General features: G+C 46.1%; 1 protein-coding gene across 4 annotated transcripts in view; it reads right to left on the bottom strand.

Moving 5' to 3' along the window:
* The window catches only part of KIF13B (kinesin family member 13B), a 140,648-nt gene extending 136,211 nt beyond the window's left edge, over positions 1–4,437 (bottom strand). For all 4 annotated transcript variants that reach the window (XM_054196577.1, XM_054196579.1, XM_054196578.1 and 1 more), the window contains exon 1: positions 4,253–4,437. In XM_054196577.1, the coding sequence (XP_054052552.1) occupies positions 4,253–4,307 (55 nt within the window). In that variant the 5' untranslated portion in view covers positions 4,308–4,437. The remainder of the gene's footprint in view (positions 1–4,252) is intronic.
* Positions 4,438–21,638: the final 17,201 nt, after the last annotated feature.

Raw genomic sequence — 21,638 nt, 5'->3', positions numbered from 1 at the left:
CGCATGATGAAACACTAACTCTACGTGCTTTACCCATTTGTCACCGTACCTCTAGGTTAATCCTGCTCATACCACAAACACTATTTTATAGGTTATCAACAATCACAAGGAAATATTAAAAACTCTAGGCACTCTTTTCTGACAAGGATAATGGTGAAGACAAGTCTTGTGTTTTGCATATTGCCATCAGGATACAACAGGTGCCATTTCACTTAATCTAATACCATAATTAATCTTGTAAGACTGCTTGCACAAACTCCAATTTATAGATAAATTGTTTCTGCTGTAAACTGCAGGGGAAAACAAACAACCACACAAAAACACATAATACAGGCTGTGGTCCCATACAGTTTAAATCTAACCTGGCACACCCACACCACTCCTCCCCACCTGAGCTGTGTAATGCCACCACCCACCCTGTGCCAGCACCGCTGCTTCTATTGCTCCTCAATAAATTCATTCAAAGCACTAAACGCATAATTTTTTGCAGTTAGTTTCCTGCCTTTCTTGTTCAAACAGAAAGTATTAACCCAAGTGAGATGTAACAACACAAGAACACTAGTTTTGACTGGCTTAAGGTGTCATCAGCCATACTCTTGAGCATAAGTTTTTTAATAATGATAAAATATGTTATATTTTAATTAACACTATGCTGAACTGATTCAAAGGCACAGAGAAACACAAGGACTTAAACGTACTTATGGGATGCTTGTACACCAACATTAGCTCAACCCAAAACATTCAGTAAGACAAAACTTAATTAAAAAGCCTCCAGCTGTCTTTTGCTTTGCTTCGTAGTATGGCTCGAGCTTTACACAGCATTTAGCAGATACTCGTTGTATTTCAGGTAAGTGAAGTCAAATACTGGCAGTATTTGTAAAAGGAAATCCACTGCAAGTCCAAAACACAACAGCAAAAGAACTTACTGATTGATATCAAAAACCCATCTGAAAAAGCAGTGCACTGGGAAATATGTCGTGAATGACAAAACCAAGGAAACAGAAGACTAAGAGCCTTACCTAACAAAACAGTGCTCAATTATTTAATTCATGATAGCATGCTAATCGAGACCCTGGTTTGCAAAGTAGAAAGCATGCAAAAAAAATAAGTCACTATTGCTACCTAGCAGAGCCCTACAACTGCAGATGTGACGCTGCAAGTGGTTTGACATTGTAGTAGTTTTACAAAAGCATGGCTTCCGTAGGCAGTGTGTAGGACTGGGGTCTAATTTGAAGCAAGATGCAAAAAAAAAAAAAAAAAAAAAAAAAGGTAACCTAGATGCAATAAACCAAGAAACCCAAATACAGTTATGAATGCTTCCCCTCGCAGCTAAAAATTAGTACTATAAATTCAGTTTACAGATTACCACTTCGCATGAGAATGAAGCGGGACCCTCAGTACTACCACCGTGAAATGCAATTACTATGAATAACCACCTATTTGATATAGAAACCCCTTCAACATGCAGGCAAGGAACCTATTATGCTTTTATGAGCTGTATAAATTAGTAATAGTTAAACATACCGCTTTTATTAACCTAATAAACCCTCGCCTTAAGAAATTCATAATTCAAACACTAAAGACAACCACCACCACCACAAGTAAACGCTGAGAATATTTCAAAGCTTAAATTTCAACAGTTGTAACCACCTGATAGGTTTGCAGTTTTAAGCCCTTCGGTGCAGAGGGAAGGAAAGAACATTACTCGTGATCCTGAAGAAAACAAATACTTGCTTCAGGTCCAAAGCCCCAGAACTCCATACAAACACTACTTAGAACAAAGTGCATATTAGAGAGCTTCCAAGAAAGCCGCCTCTTGCCTCAAAGCCTATTAAAAAAGCAAAGCCACAGACGTCTTACAAGAGGATGACTCTTCAGAAAAATCAGTTACACAAATTCTTAAATTTAACATTAAGTAAGTCAGAAAAATACTAGGCTTCATAACGCTGTTTGTTTCTATAAACTCTGGGAGCATCAGAAATACTACATGGAGGTATCAGTTGTTTAGAACTGACCAAAACATCTGGAGTGTGACAAATAATCTGCTCAAAAAAAGAAAAAAGCAAATCAATTCCAGGACATTTTGTCTTAAGGAGAGAAAGACATTGATCTTTTAGGCTAGACTTACATGGATTTAGGTATCGCTCAGAAAATAAAAGGATGATTAATAGCTGCAAAGCAGTTCTTACAGAGAGGTGTGTCCCCATTGCCAAGCTACGTGCCAAGAGCGTGGGGTTCAGGTCTCTCTGATGGACAGCAAAGGCTGATATTCAAACATCCCTCACTCCTGGGGGAGTCTCCTAACAGCCAGGCTACAGCCGTCCCCTCTAATCCATAACATTTTTAAGTTTATACAGAATAAAATAGCTCTGATAACAAGATACATTCTCCCAGATTCATGCAACTCAGTGTTAGGATATTCCCCAGCAAGGCAGAAACTTCAAACAGATGTACTCCTCTATATCTATTATCTTCCATCGTTTTTCCCCTTTACTTCCAGCACTTCTTCCCCATGTGTATTTTCTGCAGAACTCAGTCTCTAGCTGGAAACAGCTTGAAGATCATTACATGTGCACAAACTGGGGCTGAACATATGCAGAATATATGCCAGGAGGGAGACGTGCATTGTTCATCCTCAGAGATTCAGAACTTGACTGAACGAGGCCCTGTGCAACCTTATCTAATGGGACCTGCTCTGAGTAGCGTGTTGGACTAGAAACCTCCAGATGTCCCTTCCAACCTGAATGATTGTACAATCCCGGGGGTAAAGAGCACTACACAGTCAGAAGACGTCTGGGTCACAGCCAAGGAAATGGCCTATGACAGGAAAGGGACATGAGCAAGAGGAAAGCCCACGTCTATCGTTGAAACAAGGCACCACCTTTCAGCTCCATTCCATCCCAGCTCCCACCGACTCCTCCGCACTGTCACTAAATCTCCTCCTGGCAATTCTGCACAAGGATGGGTCCCTCCCTCGGTTTTGAGAGCTGATGCCTGAAATTTAACATGCAGATCTTGGTCAAAACATCCTCGATTGCCCTAACCCACCAGACTGTAAGGACATCAACTCCATCTCCTCTATTTTGGATGTGGGACTCGAGCTCTCATGAACTTGGTTTGACATTACCCTGCTTTTATTTTAAAAGGTATGGAAATACTTTATTCAATGCTTTACCTTTTTTTTTCCTATTTATTGAAAGGAATTAAAGAGTTATTTTGTTTCAGATCACGTAGGAGATAAAAGGCCTTCCTGCTCCTCCCTTTTTGCTTGAGTTATTAAACTGACTTCACTTGATTCCCTTTCCCCAAAAGGAATTATTGGCATACTTCTATGAGAATGTGGGGAAAAAAAAGCCACCCTACATGTTTCTTGGATTTTTGCCTTCTTCACCTTCCCATTCCTTGGCTGAAGTTACCTATTCATACTTGCTTCCTCACCATCAAGAGCAATTTTTTCTAATTAAGACAAGTAATAAACATTTAAACAGATGCCCAGACCACGGTCTGATTAACATAACCCTTAGGCAAGTTTCACTGAGGGGGAAAAAAAAATACCCAACCCAACAAAAAGAAAACCCAACCCAACCACAAAAAAAACCTCTCTTGTCAATTCACACTTCCTCTTCCATGTTTTCTTGTTTGTTTTTGTTTCTTTTTGCCCTTACAGTGCCTCTGTCATCTGGTTAACACCGTCCTGCTCAACCATCTAGGGGTATGAAGAGGGGTTACAGAGCTGAAATAGGAAAGGAAAAATTACAGAAAGAGAGGCATTTTCCCCCCAAGCCCCAGAAAGCAGGAAGAAGGAAGAGCTTTCCCAGGAGGGAAAAGGGCACAGCCCGGCTGTAAAGCAGGTGCAGGAGGTGTGGAAAAGGGGGTACCCCGGGGTGGGGTGGGGGCAAAAAAAAAAAAAAAAAAAAAAGGGCAAAAAAAGCGCCATGAAACAGGGCGAATTTAGGAAAAGGACGTCAGGAGAGGGAAGTGAAGACAGCTGCTTCGTGAGAGCTGCTCGGCTTCGCCCCCAAACCTACACAGGCGTGCATAATAAATACATAAATAAATACATAAAAACACACATGCACACCCCTACGGACACATACACCTATAAACACGCCCCCGCGCCGGGACACACGCCTATAGACCCACACCTGCCCCTACAGACACCGTGGGGGACCGGCACCCCCGGCCCGCCGCCCCGCCCGGGCCCGCTCCCCTCACACACAGCCCGGGGGCGGCTGAGGGAGGAGGGTCTCACCTCGCCGGTTCATGGGGCGGACGCGCACCGCCACCTTCACTTTGGAGTCCCCCATCGCGCCGCTCCCGACCTCCCCGGCTCCCTCGATCCCTCCTCGGCTTCCGTCTACGGAGGGACACCCGGCGGGGCGGGGAGGAGAGACCGGGGGCGGTGGGAGGGAGGCACCGTGTCTGACCAACGCCCGGCCGGACTACAGCTCCCGGCGTGCAGCGCGGCGGCCCGCCGGCAGCGGAAGGGGGCAGCGTGGCGCGGTGCACGCTGGGAGATGTAGTCCCCGGCTGTCGCGGCCCTGAGGGGAAGCATTGCATTCTGGGATGTGTAGTCCTCGAGCATGGAGGGCGTTCGTGAGGGGGTGCGGGCCAAATGGGGTCTGTGGGTTGTGTTGAACAACAGGGCGCTGGTGGGGAGGGGGATTTGGGTCACCCCAGGCGCTGCCATTGATCCCCTGGGTGGCTGCAGGTGAACCCTGGGGTGTGTGCCCCTCCCCTGGAGACATCCCAGGCCAGGTGGGACGGGGCTCTGAGCAACCTGCTCTAGTTGAAGATGTCCCTCCTCATGGCAGGGGGTTGGACTAGATGGCCTTTGAAGGTCCCTTCCCACCCAAACCATTCTATGATTCTATGACCCCATCGCATCTTGTACCCCCGCCTCGTGTCAGGCCCTTTTTGGGGTGAATACTGCAATATTTTGTGCAGAGCAGGCAGCAGCATTGACAATGAGACTAAAAACCTCACTTCACTGCAAGACTGGAGGGCCACGAAGATGCTGAGAGGGCTGGAGCCCCTCTGCTGGGAGGACAGGCTGAGAGAGCTGGAGGGGTTCAGCCTGGAGAAGAGAAGGCTCTGGGGAGAACTTATAATGGTCTTCCAGTCCCTAAAGGGGCTCCCGGAAAGATGGAGACAGACATTTAAGCAGGGCCTGTTGTGATAGGACAAGAGGTGATGGCTTTAAACTAAAAGAGGGAAGATTTAGACTAGATAGAAGGAATAAATGTTTTACGCTGAGTGTGGTGGAACCCTGGCCCAGGTTGCCCAGGGACGTGGTGGATGCCCCATCCCTGGAAACATCCCAGGCCAGGTTGGATGGGGGCTCTGAGCAACCTGATCTAGTTGAAGATGTCCCTGCTCATGGCAGGGGGGGGTGGGACTAGATGGTCTTTAAAGGTCCTGTCCAACCCAAACCATTCTGTGATTCCAAGATTCTATAACCTCCTCGCATCTCAGCCCGCCCCTGTGCGTCAGGACCTTTTTGGGGGGGAACGCTGCACTATTTCATGCTGAGCAGACAGCAGCTTTGCCACTGAGACCGAAAACCTCACCTCACCGCAAGATTTACTTTGGGAGTAAAACCAAGACAACATTACTTTGCTGGTCTGTGGGGTTTCCGTCCGTTAGAAACCGCGTCACGTTGAGTATCATGAACCGTAACCCAATGTATAGACCATGGTTTTAGGTGATGACTGGGTCTGGCTTCACAGAGCAACCTCTGATACTCTGTCAACACACTGTTATTAACGGGCCTGGTGCGATTCGCTTAGCGAAGGCAGCTCGGTAAAAGACCTCAACAGTAATAATCAGAGACGGTTTGATTATATTACAATTTATCCCCGTTAGACAGCTTGGCTGCTCAACCGCAGCTACTGACTGCAAAGACCAAGAATGAAACCATAATGCAAAGATGCAAAAAAAAAATAATATCTCATTTAAATGGTCACGGTTGAAAACCCTTGTAGAGGCTATTTTAGTTCAAAACAAGTATTCTCTCTGTTATTTTGAAAGGCCAGATTTCAGCAAGGACAGGGAAAAAAACAAATTCAGAATCGTAATCCTTTGGCCCTTCAACATCGAATGGGGTTTTATGACAGAAATAAATAAATAAATAACAGTGGTTTTGAGATAAGATTTCAGAAGGTAGCACTTTTTGCCCAGAAGAATTGCATTCAGTATCTATCATTTCACGCCTGACTGACCTGAAGAATATCTTGGCAAGGCAGAGAGAAAACGAATATTAAGTTGGCATTTAAGTGACACTAGGATTAATGTCCATGTTCTTAAGAGGAGTGCCAGGGCATCCTGAATTAGGAAGTTCTCTTGAAGTTGAAAAAAAAATTAAATAACGGCATGTCAGACCAAGCAGGGTAGCAAAAGCTTGAAACAAAAATTGAGCTTTTGTCCGTAGTAGCAGAAAGCATCGGCTCCTCGGCATGCTGTGCTCGTGGCTCAGCCCCGCAGCCCCGTGCAGCGGCGGGTTTCTTGTTGGGAGAGGGGACGTCCCGCGTTCAGCCTGCACAGTTGGTTCTTGCACTTGTGAACTTGAGGATCCAATTACAGGATGAAACCAGGCTTTGAACTTCTTGTGGTATTTTCCAGCTGGGGCCTCGGCAAAACCGCACCAACGTTTTTTGAAACCGAGTACTTCGCGATGGAGATAAATATAATACCCGTTTACAGCTGGGCACGATGAGCAGCAAGTGGAGGGTGGGTGGTTTTTTTACATCAGGTTGAGTCACCTGGAATCGGATTTAAATAAATGGGATGAAACCCGCCAGATGTGCATACTGCTGGGGATAGCTCCGTCTTCCTTCCTCCTCCATCTTCTCCTCTGGTGTTAGTTATCATTGCTCTCTCTTATACGTAAAATTAAACAGTAAGTCTTTTGGGGAAAGGATTGCGTATCACCATTTTATTTGTTGGAAAGAGACGCCAGTGTGTTTTCAGCGCCGTGTGCATGGACAACAACAAATCCCAGCATACAATTCTTGCAAGCTTTGCTCCAGTTTTCTACTCAGAATGAAGAGTTTATTTTAAAATCTGAAAAATCCCCCCTTTTAGCCTTCCTTCGCTTCTAATTGCCAAAGAGAAGCTAGATTCACGTATAAGCGTCGCTACTTTCTGCAGACTTCTTCAAAGATGGAGACATCCTTAGAGCCCAAAGAACCGTCCTCAGCTTCAATGCCAGGTTGGGGAAGGTGCGCGGGAGCAATAACTTCTCGTGCCGCCCTGCCTCTGGACGCTGCATTTACACGAGCCCCTGCCTCCTACAATGAATTACAGTAGTGCAACTTCTCCTGCACTGGCACAAGCTGCCTCCGTGTAATTACCCCACTGTGAATTCCTCGACAAGGCCTTTCCCTGGCTCAGTGTTTCACAAACTGTGGGAAGCATCTCCCTGGAGGGGCACAGCTTGGAGGGAGGATATTGTTTCCATTCACAGCACTGGAACATGCTAATTATGCTGGGAGGAAAAAGGGGGGGGGGGTGGCAGCTTTCACTTGGGAGGGACAGGCTGGGCAAATAGTTTGTGAAACGCCAACTTAACCCCATCTTGTAGGGAATTGTCTCAAGCTCTTTTCCCCCTTCCTAGTTACTGTAATGAGGGCCTGACTTCCCAGATTAGCTCTGGCTATTTAAATGCTAATTTAATTAACAAAACATCCTTGGGGGAGAGGCATTACTTGTCCCTCCCATTCATTTGTCGAATTTCTGAATGCAACACTATTTTCATCAGGTTGAGGAGCCACGGTGATTGCTATACCCACCTGGTCATAGCAGGGATTAAAGCAGTGAGGCGGGGGAGAGAAAGTCAGGTCCCTCGTCTCATTTTTTTATAAGCAACTAAATACAATTGATGAGAAGTAACCAAATCAAAAGGATTTCATACGTCCCACATAACTGCAATGCCTGGGCTGCGTGTATCACCAGGCTGCAACGGAAGAAGTTGGCTTTTGTTTTTATCTAGACGAAGGTATGAGTGGTTCAGATCTCAGATCATCTAGGTATAATTGTATCTCAGGGCAAGGCAGAAAACACGACAGTCTCTTGGATGTCTTCTTCCAAACCACAACAAGTAACAAATCAAGTGCATTTTTAATTCATTTTTTTCATTTGTTAGGCTGCGTATCAAAAGAGACACATCAATTATGAATTTACCGTAGACCTAGTTTCTGCCCATGAATGATTCAAGTGTTGGAAAACTAAAACAGAGGATCTTATGAGTGTTCAGTTAGTTGTATGCAAACTCCTAAGTGTCACTGGGGGCCACTTTTGCAAGAAGCTGAGCACCAACTGGGACAGTCCCAGTCAGAGACTGGGAGGCATTCAGGGCATCCAGCAGCTCTTTAACATCTTCAGTGATCAGGTTCCCAGCACAAAAGGATTTGACAAAACATTTAAAAAATAAGACCTGTTGCTGGTTGTACATTTTTCATAGATTTTTGTTTTGCGCAGTCCCTGGGATAACTGGGACTTATTTATTCTGATATACTGATTTTGTCTTCAGGTTTATCTTACTTTTCAGTCTGGAGGTACGAATATATAAATGCGGTAGAAATTTGTAGGCACTTAGAGGCAAAAACAGAAGACAAGTTTGTTATAAATTTCTTTCAACCGTAAACAAGAAAGATAGCACAAAGGGAAATCGGCCGAGAAATCTGGATGAAGCAGAAAATCAATTTCTCCAAATCAGTTGTGTCAAAGTTCTGCTTGTTATAAAATTTATTTATTTATCTATCTGTTTGTTTGTTTGTTTATTTATTAAAGGAATTGCTGAAATTTCTCTTGCAACACTGTACAACTGGGCAGGTTCAGGAGACTCACCTTAATTTTAGCAAGGCTCTTTCTGTGCTTTATTGGTTTAACAGGAACTTTCTAAAATCGAAGGATTGAACATTTCTAGGGTCATTCATAACTAGGAATTTTACTGATCCTGGGATGAACTTTTAAAGGTATTTGAGTGCGGGCTCCTGCCCTCGCTGTGAACAGCATCCCTGAGCAAATAAATGAACTCTTGAAATCTTCATGCAGTACTGGGTTATAACAGAGTAAAGCCTGAAACAAACTTTTTGTAGGCAGCCCCCACTTTTTTAAAGTTATTCCAAAGTTCAAAGTGCCAGTCATAAATTTCATGGCATTATAGGACATAATACTCTTTCCTATATTACCCAGAGGGAATCCCAAATTCATAGCCAGGCTCTGATCGCTCCACAAACCCCATAAACCTGTTAATGGCAACGAGATTTCCTGTAGCTACGCTTCGGCTGAGGTCCTTCTCCCGTACAGTGGGATTTCAAATACAAATTCATACCTCCAGCAGCAATGCAGGGAAGGGTAATATTAGCAATTTATGTGCTGGTAGGATGAGGTTCCCGATGAGAATTTTCTCATCTTATTGACTAAAAATTTTTATTATTCTTGTCAGCTGTTCAGTTTGCTGATACAGCGTGTTTCAAAGCAACCGGTTTTACCTGCTGTGTTGCATTGTGTTTGGGCAGTTCTTTCCTCAGATAAAGATTTGACATTGGATTTCATTTGTTTGAAAATAAAATTGATTTTCTATCTTTGGAGAAAATGGAGACTCTCTAGAGAACTTGAAAAATGAGAAATTAGCAGGAGGAGAGTGTGTTTAGCAGTTGCAAGACAAGCTTGTAGTCCTAGAAAAATGAAAAAAAATCCAGCACTATGGTAATCACTGGTACTGTGAAGAACGCACAGTTAGAGAGTTGTGTAATGTTCGCAGCATTTATCTCCTAGTACTTCTGAGATACACGATCGGTGAGAGCTGAACTGCCTTGACTTCAAAGACTGGAATACGTTATAGCTCCATCTGCTCAATCACGTTGTTCTTGCCCCACTTCTGCAGAGGAGATGCCTGCAAAAGCCACATTTTTTTTTGCTTTTCCACCCATCCACACCTTCTCTCTTCTACACCTTCCAGAAGCTCCAGAAGCTGTACAGCTTCAAGGCATGTCCTTGTGATCCAGACACTGCCAGACACTAGCTGAGCTCCTAATCCAAACCCAGATCTAAATTTTCCAGCTGCATTTACACTAATAATAATAAAAAAACTGTAATGTGTTTTGCCTGTGCTTATCAAATAGCACTGCAGGCTAAAATACCAGCTCCAGATAGCCCCAGATTTAATGAGTTGGTGATTTGTTGTTGAAACCAGGGAAATTGTGATAAATGGAGAAGCTGCTGTCACTGCTGGGAGCTGCAGAATTTATTGACGAAATAGGATTTTAACAGAACCCCAGAATTCCTTTCTGACTCTATAGCCAAGAGTGACACCCGGTGGCTAAGGAGCAAAATAAAATCAAGTCTAATTGCAGTGTTCCCCTTTCCTGTCCTTATTCACTGATTTTCTCCTGCTGCTTTTAAAGAAGGAGCTGGGGACAAGGGAATACTTGCTCCTTGCAGCACGGAGCACCCGTCGCCTGGCAGCGCTGATTCCCCTGGACCAGCTCCGTTGGGGTGAAGCAGGGAGAGCGAAGGGACGCTGGCAACCCTCCCATGGCGCCTAAAACAGGCACAGAGGTGGTCCTGGCACCCTGAATTCGGACAGAGGTTTTCCACTGATCCACAACCCTTATGGGACCCTTCCCAGGGCTTCTCTAGGCTCAGGGCCTGCGCTCGTTAGGACATAAGGTGGGATATTTTTTAACAGTTTTAGCTAAAATGGCACAAAACTCATTAGCACAGGTTGTCAGAGAGAGGTAAATACTGTGGGGCTCCTTTTTGCTCTGTGCCTACTAGGTGTTGCTTATCATACACTAAAGGATACGTGGCAAAAAGAATGAAACACCATTTTTGACTATTACTGTGGATGAAATCCTAATAATACCTTAAGCCAAGCGATTGTTGATCAGTATTACGAATGGTTAGCTATCTCAAGGAGAGAGTTAAAATACAAGGTAGTAATCTTTGGTGAAGGGCTAAAAAATGTACTTTATTTGGACTTTAATTTGGACTGACTAAAAGTGAGAATGGAAATGCCCAGGTAATTACATCACTCACTGAGCTGTGGCTTTAACAAAATGTCAGGTGTTGGCAGTGTGCTGCTAAAAGCTGGTGTCAGGGGCCTCTGCTGGAAACGTGCCCATCGAACAAACAGACCAGTTTGGCTCCTAAATCAAAAGTGCCTGTGGTGTTTCCGTATGGGGGAGCCTTGGTAATAGGTGTTCCCTAAGGTACCTGTCCGCATCTCACTGTGTTGTATAGAGGCAGCTCAGGCTGGGGTCCGGGTCTAAGCATTTTGGTTCAACTTACTGGGAAAATGAAGCCCGGTTCTGATACTTGGACCTTGCTGCTGACTCCACTTCCAGACCTCCGCTTCACTGGTGTGGCTGATACCTGGCTTTAGGAACTCGCTGGTGCTGTTTGTAATTGAAAATGTGGAGCAGGGGAGGATTGTTGGAGAGACAGGTCAATGTCCTCTGGTCCCCCACTCATGGATGGCTGCAAAGCTAAGAAAAACCGCAAAAATATTTTCTCTTAACATTTGGGGATGTCTCTCCTGACTGGGAATAACTGGGATGGGAAGGAGCATCGTTTTTGTGCCAATAAGTTTTTAGAGTTTTCAAAAAGGCAAGGAACCACGCTATCACAAGCAAAAAGCATGACGGAGAGGTTGTCACACAGCACAAGGCCATCTCAACCGCAGAACCAAGGAGCAGTGTGTAGCTGCCACAAGGACCAAGCCACCTCTTCCACCACCCCTCGGCTCAAAGGCAACTCTGCAGAGACATCCCTCTTACACAGAGCTGCATTGTACAGCATACGGCAATCCCGAGCACAGATGCAGGCTGGGGGGAGAATGGATGGAGAGCAGCCCTGAGGAGAAGGACCTGGGGGTGTTGGTGGATGAGAAGCTCAACACAAACTGGTAACATGCGCTGGCAGCCCAGAACCCCCCCGCAGCCTGGGCTGCAGCCCCAGCAGCGTGGGCAGCAGGGCGAGGGGGGGATTCTGCCCCTCTGCTGCGCTCGGGGGAGACCCCCCTGCAGTGCTGCCTCCAGCGCTGGGGCCTCGGCACAGGAGAGACACGGAGCTGTTGGAGCGGGGCCAGAGGAGGCCCCGGAGATGCTGGGAGGGCTGGAGCCCCTCTGCTGGGAGGACAGGCTGAGAGAGCTGGGGGGGTTCAGCCTGGAGAAGAGAAGGCTCCGCGGAGACCTTCCAGCCCCTGCCAGTCCCTAAAGGGCAGCCTTCCAGTATCTGAAGGGGGCCTACAAGAAAGCTGGAGAAGGACTTTTTACAAGGGCATGTAGTGATAGGTTGAGGGGTAATGTCTTTAACTTGAAAGAGGGGAGATTTAGATGAAATATGAGGAAGAAATTCTTCGCTGTGAGGGTGGTGAGCCCCTGTCCCAGGTTGCCCAGAGAAGCTGTGGCTGCCCCGTCCCTGGAGGGGCTCAAGGCCAGGTTGGCCGGGGCTTGGAGCAACCTGGGCTGGTGGGAGGTGTCCCTGCCCAGGGCAGGGGGGTGGAACTGGATGATCTTGAAGGTCCCTTCCAACCCAAACCATTCTATGACTCTATGATTCTATTGCTTGCCTGGAGGAGATGTCTCTTAAAGGGCTCTTCCATAGTCAAACAGCTTCACAGCTACAGTGTTGCTCCTAATATTCAGCAAATATTGGATCAAAAAATTGCATCTGGAGAAAGTGGCTTCCAAGTGAAAATGTCCCCCAGGTTCTGTTCTGTGACAGGCTGCCCTGTGGCTTTTTCTTTTTAACCATTCCCTTCTCTGCCTCCATCTCTCTTTTCCCTCCATGAAGTGTTGTTACTGGTGAAGACGTAGCAAAACGGGAGTTTTCAGAATCTTGATCTCAGAAATACACAGCCCTAAGGTCGTGTCGAAATCCTTGCTCAGGTTCAATGCAGAACCTCGGTTCTCTGAGTTTTTCCGTTTCTTTCTCTCCCTTGTGAAATTAAAATAATGAAAAGCCAAATAAAGGCATCAAAATGTAAAACATCAGGAAGAAGCAACCAGTTAACAAACCCTAAGGCTGATACAGCAGTTTCACGATCGTTGCGTTTGTGGACTCCCATGGAAATGATGTGCTTCGGGCTTTGCCAGGCACAGCCAGCCTTCCCTGCCTCAAATGATTTGGGAGATCTCATGTAACGTTAAACATTTCACTGTACGTGCTCCAAGTGCTAAATCAGCATGAGACTATGGTCAAATAACGAACTGTCAGTATTAAAAAAATGAGGGAAAGCCATCTTGCTAAGCAAGAGGTTAGTGTGATCTTTCCCACCGCCTTCCACGGGAGTTCCTCTACTTTTAGCTTTGCACATCCCTTTCTCGACCAGTTTTCGACTGCTCTGCTGTGCGGGAAGTGGCCATCCCTTACTCTTATCCCCCACAAGTCACCGGAGTTCATGGGTGCTGCTGTACGCATACCTGAGGGCAGTACTTGGATTGTAATAGGCACCTGCAAGTTGAATATTCACATAAATTAGCTTAACAAATTACCCTACACAAGGAGAACACTTTCATTAATTCACAGCAGAACCAGAAATACTGGAGTGGTTGCTTCTAAACTTGCTAGGGCACACCTGGATTTATCCCCTATCACAATTTGCCTTTAATGATCTACCCTACAGCCAGGTGAGACCACTGAGGTCTCTGACCCCTCTGCTCTACAGAAATGAATTTGCACACTGATTCTTTCCCTAAATCTTCAGTTCTTTCCATAATTAGAGCAACTGGTGCTTTGCCTCCACTTTGGGTCAGTTGTTTTTTGCTTTTTTTCCAGTCTTCAGATCATTCTGCCCTCATGATCTAAATTGTATTTTAAATAGATGATATTGTTTGCTTCCTACTCCGTGCTTTTTTTCTACAGGGATGCTCTGAAACTTGCTGAAGGCTTGGGTAGGAGCTGGAGAGCACCTTCCTCACTTACTTCAGCTCCTAAAAATATAGCATCCAACTGATGTTAGTTATCTATTCTCTCTTTGCAATTGTGAGAGAAGTACCTGGCAGACAATTTTCCTTTCCTAAAACAGGTGTCAAAGACATGGGATAAATCACCCTTTCGCTGGTGCCGGTCTCTCTCCAGCGGAGACAAGGAGATTTGAGCTGCCTGGTGAAGACTTGGGTTGGACTAGATGATCTCCGGAGGTCCCTTCCAGCCCCTATCTATCATTCTGTGATTCTGTGATTCTGTGACTTGGAGCACCTTACTTACAGTTGGTAAAGGGAAAGGACTCCCACGCCAAACAACCTGGTGGCCCTTTCCATTTGTAGGCTGCAGATCTGCAATGTGTCCAGTTCTGGGCTCCCCGGCTCAAGAAGGACAGGGAACTGCTGGAGAGGGGACAGCAAAGGGCTACCAAGGTGATGAGGGGACAGGAACATCTCTCTGATGAAGAAACGCTGAGGGATTTGGGTCTCTTCAGTCTGGAAAAAAGACAACTGAGGGGGGATCTCATCAACGCTTGTAAATACTGAAAGGGTGGGTGTCAGGAGGATGGGGCCAGGCTCTTTTCAATGGTGCCCAGGGACAGGACAAGAGGTAATGGGCATAAACTTGAACATGGGAAGCTCCACCTAAACATGAGGAGGAACTTCTTTGCTGTGAGGGTGGCAGAGCCCTGGCACAGGCTGCCCCGAGAGGTGGGGGAGTCTCCGTCTCTGGAGACATTCCAACCCCGCCTGGACGCGTTCCTGTGCCACCTGCTCTGGGTGACCCTGCTGTGGCCGGGGGTTGGATGGGATGATCTCCAGAGGTCCCTTCCAAGCCCTGCCAGTCTGGGATTCTGTGATTCTGTAATGTTCTCCATTGCCGTCTTCCCAAGCGTTGCAGAAATCAGTGGAGCTGCTTTTCCCCCACCCCGCCAGCAGTGATATGATTACCAAAGAGGCGTGTGGCTCTGGGAGCAGGTTGGTCCTGCTTCTCAGAGATGCTCAAAGCATTTCCCGGTGTGTTCTACAGGAACTGTCAGTACTTGGCACTTCGGAAAATCATCCTGGCCCTTCTTTTTTCATGCACTGATGTTCTCAGGCAGAAGGGGGAGCCCATACATTATTTTTCGTGTGTAGTCGTGTCAAAATAGTGATACAAAGCTATCAAATCAGTAGGTTCTTTTGAACATGAGAGCTTCTGCTAAGCTGATGTTACAGGCGCATACAACTAGGGGAAGGCAGGCTTGTAGAGCCCAGATTACTGTTATCTGTTCCTTTGCAACAATGAGAAATCAAGGAAGATTTGAATTCTAAACAACTTTATCATGTGTCATCACGCTAGTTCAAATGCTAGAAAACAGAATTTAATTAAGAATGCGTTAAACAAACAAAAATACAGAGGGAAAACAGAGCCTTTAGAAATAGAGTAAGTCATAGCTGCATGACATTTATTTTTGTTAATTTACTTACACACCCACTGGGAAACCAAATAAGTCATCTGTACAGTGCTGCTATGGTTATTTGTGTAGACCCAGTATGTCAGATGTTACCTAAGGAGGCATGTGGATGTTAAACTGTTAAACAACTTTGGCCTTTTGTAGGGTACTTCTGTGAGGATGAGCAACTAAATGAAGGCACTGGGCAGTCTTTTTTATCACTGCCCAAACACCCTTCAAATTCTTCCTCAGCGCAGAAGCTCTCAGGCATGCCTCTCGCGTGTCCTTCAGTCACAGCTCCTTCAAAATTTTGGTCCATGCATGTACATCGAGGGAAACCCATAAATCCATTTTAGCTCTGAGGACCTCTGCAGTTCATCCCCTGGGATGGGTTTCTTGTTACTTTTCCTCCAAGAAAGGGTTTGATTGCTCTTTCTGATGAGTGTGAATGCAAGTAGGTTCTTGTATACATGGCTTTAACACCATCTGTGCTGTCCTTTAGTGGCATTACCCACATGCTGGCTGCCATTAATACTTTTGAGCATGACAAAAGCAAAGATTTTGGCCCTAAAACTTGTGACCACATGAAGTTACATTCATATAAGCTCAGGTTAGATTTAACTCACACCGTATGTACAAGTGGCGGTTTTTTCCACCTGGTTAATTGATCCTGTGTTGGATTTTGTATACATTGTGGAGTTTTACTAGCTTAGATGATAGATTTATTAGTCAGAACTGTGGTTTTGTCCCATTTTCCTGGCCATGTGAATAAAACCGCATAGATGCATAGATGCAGTTTACACCATAAAAGGACACCAGTCCTTTTGCTCATGTAGCTCCTCATGTTTAAGGATCTGGCTAATGAACACCTAATATGTGTTAAGCTAACCTGGACTGGAAGTGCTCACACAATCTGTTTGATATTTCCGAGCTTCCATGAGCTCTGAAGGAGATGAACTTCATTACCAGCTTCACATTATTCAGGCTTTCAGTCTTAGACTGTGCCCAGGTCTCTCCTGCCCTTGCCAAAGGCAACATCAGGGGGCTTCTAAGAGGGATTATGTGGTCCCTGTGAGGAAGGAGCCCGGGTTATTTTTCCTGCGTGATGTCTTTGCAAAGATAGAAGGATGGAGCCAACAGAGAACCTCCAGGACCACGTTCATGGGCTGTTCGGAAGGTGGTGTGCAGCTCAGAGTGCCCTGGGTGGTTGCTCTGCCCCCTTCAATGGAGAAGACAAGCAGAGTTCACAGCAGTCAAAATCACCAGAGGATCAGGAGGCTGTGGAGAAATGTGCAAGCAAGAATCTTGTGTTTTCAAGGGGGTAAATGTTGCTGCTGAAATGAGTGATGACCAAAAATTGTACCACTAAAAAAAAAAAAATATTTCTAGGTCTAAGGAATTGGTTTCATAGCTTTCATTTCAATGGAGAAGAGCAAGTTGTGCTGCAGAAATGCAATGACAACGTACCTCTGGAAGGAGTGAAACTCCTAAGAGATATCAATTCTATGTCAGAAATTTGGTTCATGATAAGGGTTTCAAGACTGTGGAATTAATACACAATTTCAGAGGGTTAAGGGGATCTCAGGTCATAGTAGGACCTGGAGATGGAAATCTGAGTTAAAGGCTGGTAGAAGATCCCTTAAAACTAGGAGCGAGAATTTGGAGAATAGAGAATATAGTCTGCCCAAGAATATAAATTGAATTCTTATTATGTACAACTTGGATGCTGGGGTATAAATTAACTTTTATTTGAAACTGCAGTGCAAGCTTTGCCAAGAGAAACCTCATCCTGTAGAGCAGGGACATGTTTCAGACTACGGTGGTGGAGAAATCCTTCCTAGTGTTGGTGTTTCTGCACCTGATGTAAAGATAAACTCAAAAAGAGAAGCTGCAATTTGTTTCAGGAGATGGTGTGTCTATTCAAAGGCTGAAAATCTGTCAGTCTGTTGCACTGATAGGGATTACGTGCAGAGGAACTGGAATTCAGGGAGACAGAAAGCAAAAAATATAAATAAAAGGCAGCCCTACATGTAAGCATAGAAATAGCACGTGAAAGGCAAAATTGAGGATAGAAAAAAAAATATTGAGCATAGAAAATTGAGGTCAGGTTCGTGACCATCTGATGAACCTGAAAGCGAACAAGTCCGTGGGACCTGATGGGGTACACCCACGGGTACTGAAGGAACTGGCGGATGAGGTTGCTAAACCGCTCTCTATTATATTCCAAAAGTCATGGCAGTCTGGTGAGGTCCCCACTGACTGGAAAAGCGGAAACATAATCCCCATTTTCAAAAAGGCAAAGAAGGATGAAGCAAGGAACTATAGGCCAGTCAGTCTCACCTCCATGCCTGAAAAGATTATGGAGCAGATCCTCGAGGCGCTGCTGAGGAAGAAGAATAACGCGGAGGTAATTGAGTACAATCAGCACGGCTTCACCAGGGGCAAATCTGGTGGCCTCCTATGAGAAGGTCACAGCATCAATAGACAAGGGGAGAGCAACTGACGTCATTTACCTGGACCTGAGCAAAGCCTTTGACACTGTCCCACATGACATCCTGGTCTCCAAGCCGATAAAATATGGGTTTGATGGATGGACAATTCAGTGGATAAGGAACTGGCTTGACGTCCGCACCCAAAGAGTGGCTGTCGATGGGTCCATGTCCAAGTGGAGGCCAGTGACGAGTGGAGTCCCTCAAGGATCAGTACTGGGACCAGTCTTGTTTAACATCTTGGTCAGCGACATGGACAGTGGCATAGAGTGCACCCTCAGCAAGTTTGCCAATGACACCAAGCTGTGTGGGGCAGCTGACACACTGGAGGGAAGGGATGCCATCCAGAGGGACCTTGACAGGCAGGAGAGGTGGGCTCATACCAACCTCATGAAGTTCAACCAGGCCAAGTGTAAGGTCCTCCATCTGGGTCAGGGCAATCCCAAGCACCAATATAGGCTGGGCAGTGACTGGCTTGAGAGCAGCCCTGAAGGACTTGGGGGTGCTGGTGGACGAGAGGCTCAACATGAACCATTAGTGTGCGCTGGCAGCCCAGAAAGCCAATCGTATCCTGGGCTGCATCGGGAGAAGCATGGCCAGCAGGGCAAGGGAGGTGATTCTCCCCCTCTATTCCACTCTTGTGAGACCCCACCTGGAGCACTGCATCCAATTCTGGAGCCCCTACTACAAGAGAGATACGGACGTGCTGGAACGTGTCCAGAGAAGGGCCACGAGGATGATGAGAGGGCTGGAGCACCTCTCCTATGGGGACAGACTGAGAGAGTTGGGGTTGTCCAGTCTGGAGAAAAGAAGGCTCCAAGGAGACCTTCGAGTGGCCTACCAGTATCTTAAGGGGGCCTCCAAGAAAGCTGGGGAGGGACTTTTTAGGATGTTGGGTAACGGTAGGATCAGAGGGAATGGATTAAAACTAGAGATGGGTCGATTCAGACTGGACATTAGGAAGAAGTTCTTCACCATGAGGGTGGTGAGACACTGGAACAGGTTGCCCAGAGAGGTGGTGGAAGCCCCATCCCTGGAAGTTTTTAAGGCCAGGCTGGACGGGGCTCTGAGCAACCTGATCTAGTGGGAGATGTCCCTGCCCATGGCAGGGGGGTTGGAACTAGATGATCATTAAGGTCCCTTCCAACCCTAACGATTCTATGGTTCTAAACTTTAGTATAGAGGAGCTCCATTGAACAGTGAGACAGTGGTCCTAAAAAGTATGCCAGTTGGTGGTCTGATGGAAAGGAAAACAAATTTTCCCAGAAGAATTAATGTAATAGAGCAATTGAAATGCACAGGGACATTATACAGCAGCTTAAAATCATTCCCATCCAAAATCCATCCCTGAACAAAGGCACAAGATGATAGTGTTGGTGTGATACTTACATAACATAACATTGAATTACTTAAAATGTTGTACTGCAGACAACCGTATCTTTGTAGGTATTTTAATGCAAACAAATATAATACTAGAAAAAAAAATTGTATTCACCGAAATAATTTGGTGGCAGGAGGGTGAAGGACAGAAAAATAGTCTAATGACAGCAGTTAGCAGAGCAGGGTGTCAAATGATTGGCAGTGAATTTGCAAAACACGGGGTAGGTAAGTGATGGAGAGTAGGGTATTACTGTGCTATTAAAGACCTTCCTCCTTCTTTCAGGAGAAATTTGAAAAATGGTAGCACAGAAAATCAGACAAAAGAGCAGAGGCTTATGTTGTAAAGGTAAATATATTTAAGAAATCTGTAGGCTTTTGGTCTGGAGTGGCATAAATTTATTTGCTTATGCTGTTAGAAAATGCATGTCAGTTCTGGATTAGAAGCACAGATGTTGGGGATTCACATAAACCGCATGGTTTAAAGGCCTTGCAGCCTTGCAATAATGTACATATGATGTTAAAATGTAGGTAAAAAGATCAGTAGCGCATAGAGAAGTTGCTCCTCACTCCAGCGAGGTAGGTATTAGGCCAGGGTAGATCTCTACATCCCAAGAATGCCTGTCCTGGAGGAGGCTGGAGGTCCATCTAGCCCAGGATCCTGTCTCCAAGCATGGTGATAAGTGGCATTTAGGGAAGAGAAGAAGAACAGGATGCGTGTATATGATCCTGCTTCTCAGTCTGGAGATGAGATTTCCATGTACAGACGTCAGTGGGTGGGGAAAGTAGAGAGACACCTTCTACACGGGAGGAAAAAAGAGGTGGCTTTTCAGTACTCAAGCAAAACTTGAAAAACCCAGGCTGAGGAGGACTTAGAGGAGCAGATATTCATAGCTGAACATTTTCTTGGACATGGAAACAGTCATCTTTTTAACTGTTCGGGCTGTATCGAAAGTTTTCTCCTGCCAGTGTCCTAAGAGCACTTGCAACAGGAGACTACAGCAGCAGAGGACTAACTTTAGGAAATTCAGATTTGTGCTGGCAAAACTGTAAGCTAGCCCAGCAAAGCTTTTAAGACTTGCTTTTAAGAGTGACTGTAAGTGATTTAGAAGATTCTCCCTCCAGATATGCTCATTTATCTGGCTGCTCAACTGGCGCTGGTATTGCCAGCAGTACTTCCCAGCCAGCGCTCTCCAGCTGGAGCTGCGCTTCCCTGTTACACTGCTCCTGGGGGTGTCCCAGGACTTAATTTCTTGGCTGACCTTAGACTCCACCCTCATGGCATGTGTCCCCTCCTTGGCATGTGCTGGGTACCAGCTGGGCTTGGGCTACTGACCCATGGGAGAGTCAAGGAGAAAAGGAGGCTGAGGAGAGACCTTCTCACTCTCTACAACAACCTGAAAGGGGGTTGTACTGAGGTGGGGGTCGATCTCTTCTCCCAAGTAACAAGTGGTAGGACAAGAGGAAGTGGCCTCAAGTTGTGCCAGGGGAATTTTAAGATGGATACTAGGAAAAATTTCTTCACTGAAAGGGTTGTCAAACATTGGAAGAGGCTGCTCAGGGCAGTGGTGGAGTTGCCATCCCTGGAGGTATTTAAAAGATGTGTAGATGTGGTGCTGAGGGACATGGTTTAGTGGTAACTTGGCAGTGTTGGGTTAATGGTTGGACTCGATGACTTTAAAAGTCTCTTCTAACCAAAACGATTCCATGATTCTGTAAAGAGCATGACCTCCCATGCTGGAGCATCACTGGATACGGGTGCTGAAGCAGAGCAGTGTGTTTCCTCATGGGCTTTTGGGCATCACGACATCCTGCAAGACTGGATGCACTGCCACACCGGTGTCACAAGCCATTTGGGACCCACGTCTCAGACACTCTGGGGAAACCTGGCGTATGGCCCCACAAAAAACAGTGGCAGCGGCGCTCCTGTTCTCCCCGACCCCTTGGGTAGACAGCACTGCCTCTACGCCATCCCTGCTCCTACGTTCCCTCTTGAGTGCTAAGAAGTTGCTAAGCAACCTCAATCCATCTAGCAACCGGCAGCATCACCACCACGAGGATACCGCGGCGTGGATGCTTGGGTACCATTTTGTCCTACAGCAGCTATTGCACCTGGGAAAGCCCCATCCTTCCCGTCCCCCCCGGCTGTCAGTGACCCCAGGGATGTCCACAACTTTGCACAAACATGCAGGCGTACCAACAGATAAAAAATGGACAAACCTGGTCTTTATATGAAGCACCAGCTTTGGCTCATAGGGGGTCCTTTGGGCGTGGTGTGGATTTTCATCAGCAATATGGGATATTTGTAAGTCCAGCTCCCTCCTGGCACCCAGGGGTAGGGTGATGCCATGTGGGGTGGGGGGGAGTGCACAGGGACAGGGCAGGATCCCCTCAAACATTCC

This window comes from Rissa tridactyla, chromosome 3, assembly GCF_028500815.1.
Source record: "Rissa tridactyla isolate bRisTri1 chromosome 3, bRisTri1.patW.cur.20221130, whole genome shotgun sequence".
Lineage (NCBI taxonomy): Eukaryota > Metazoa > Chordata > Aves > Charadriiformes > Laridae > Rissa > Rissa tridactyla.
This window is presented reverse-complemented; position numbering and strand designations above follow the sequence as displayed.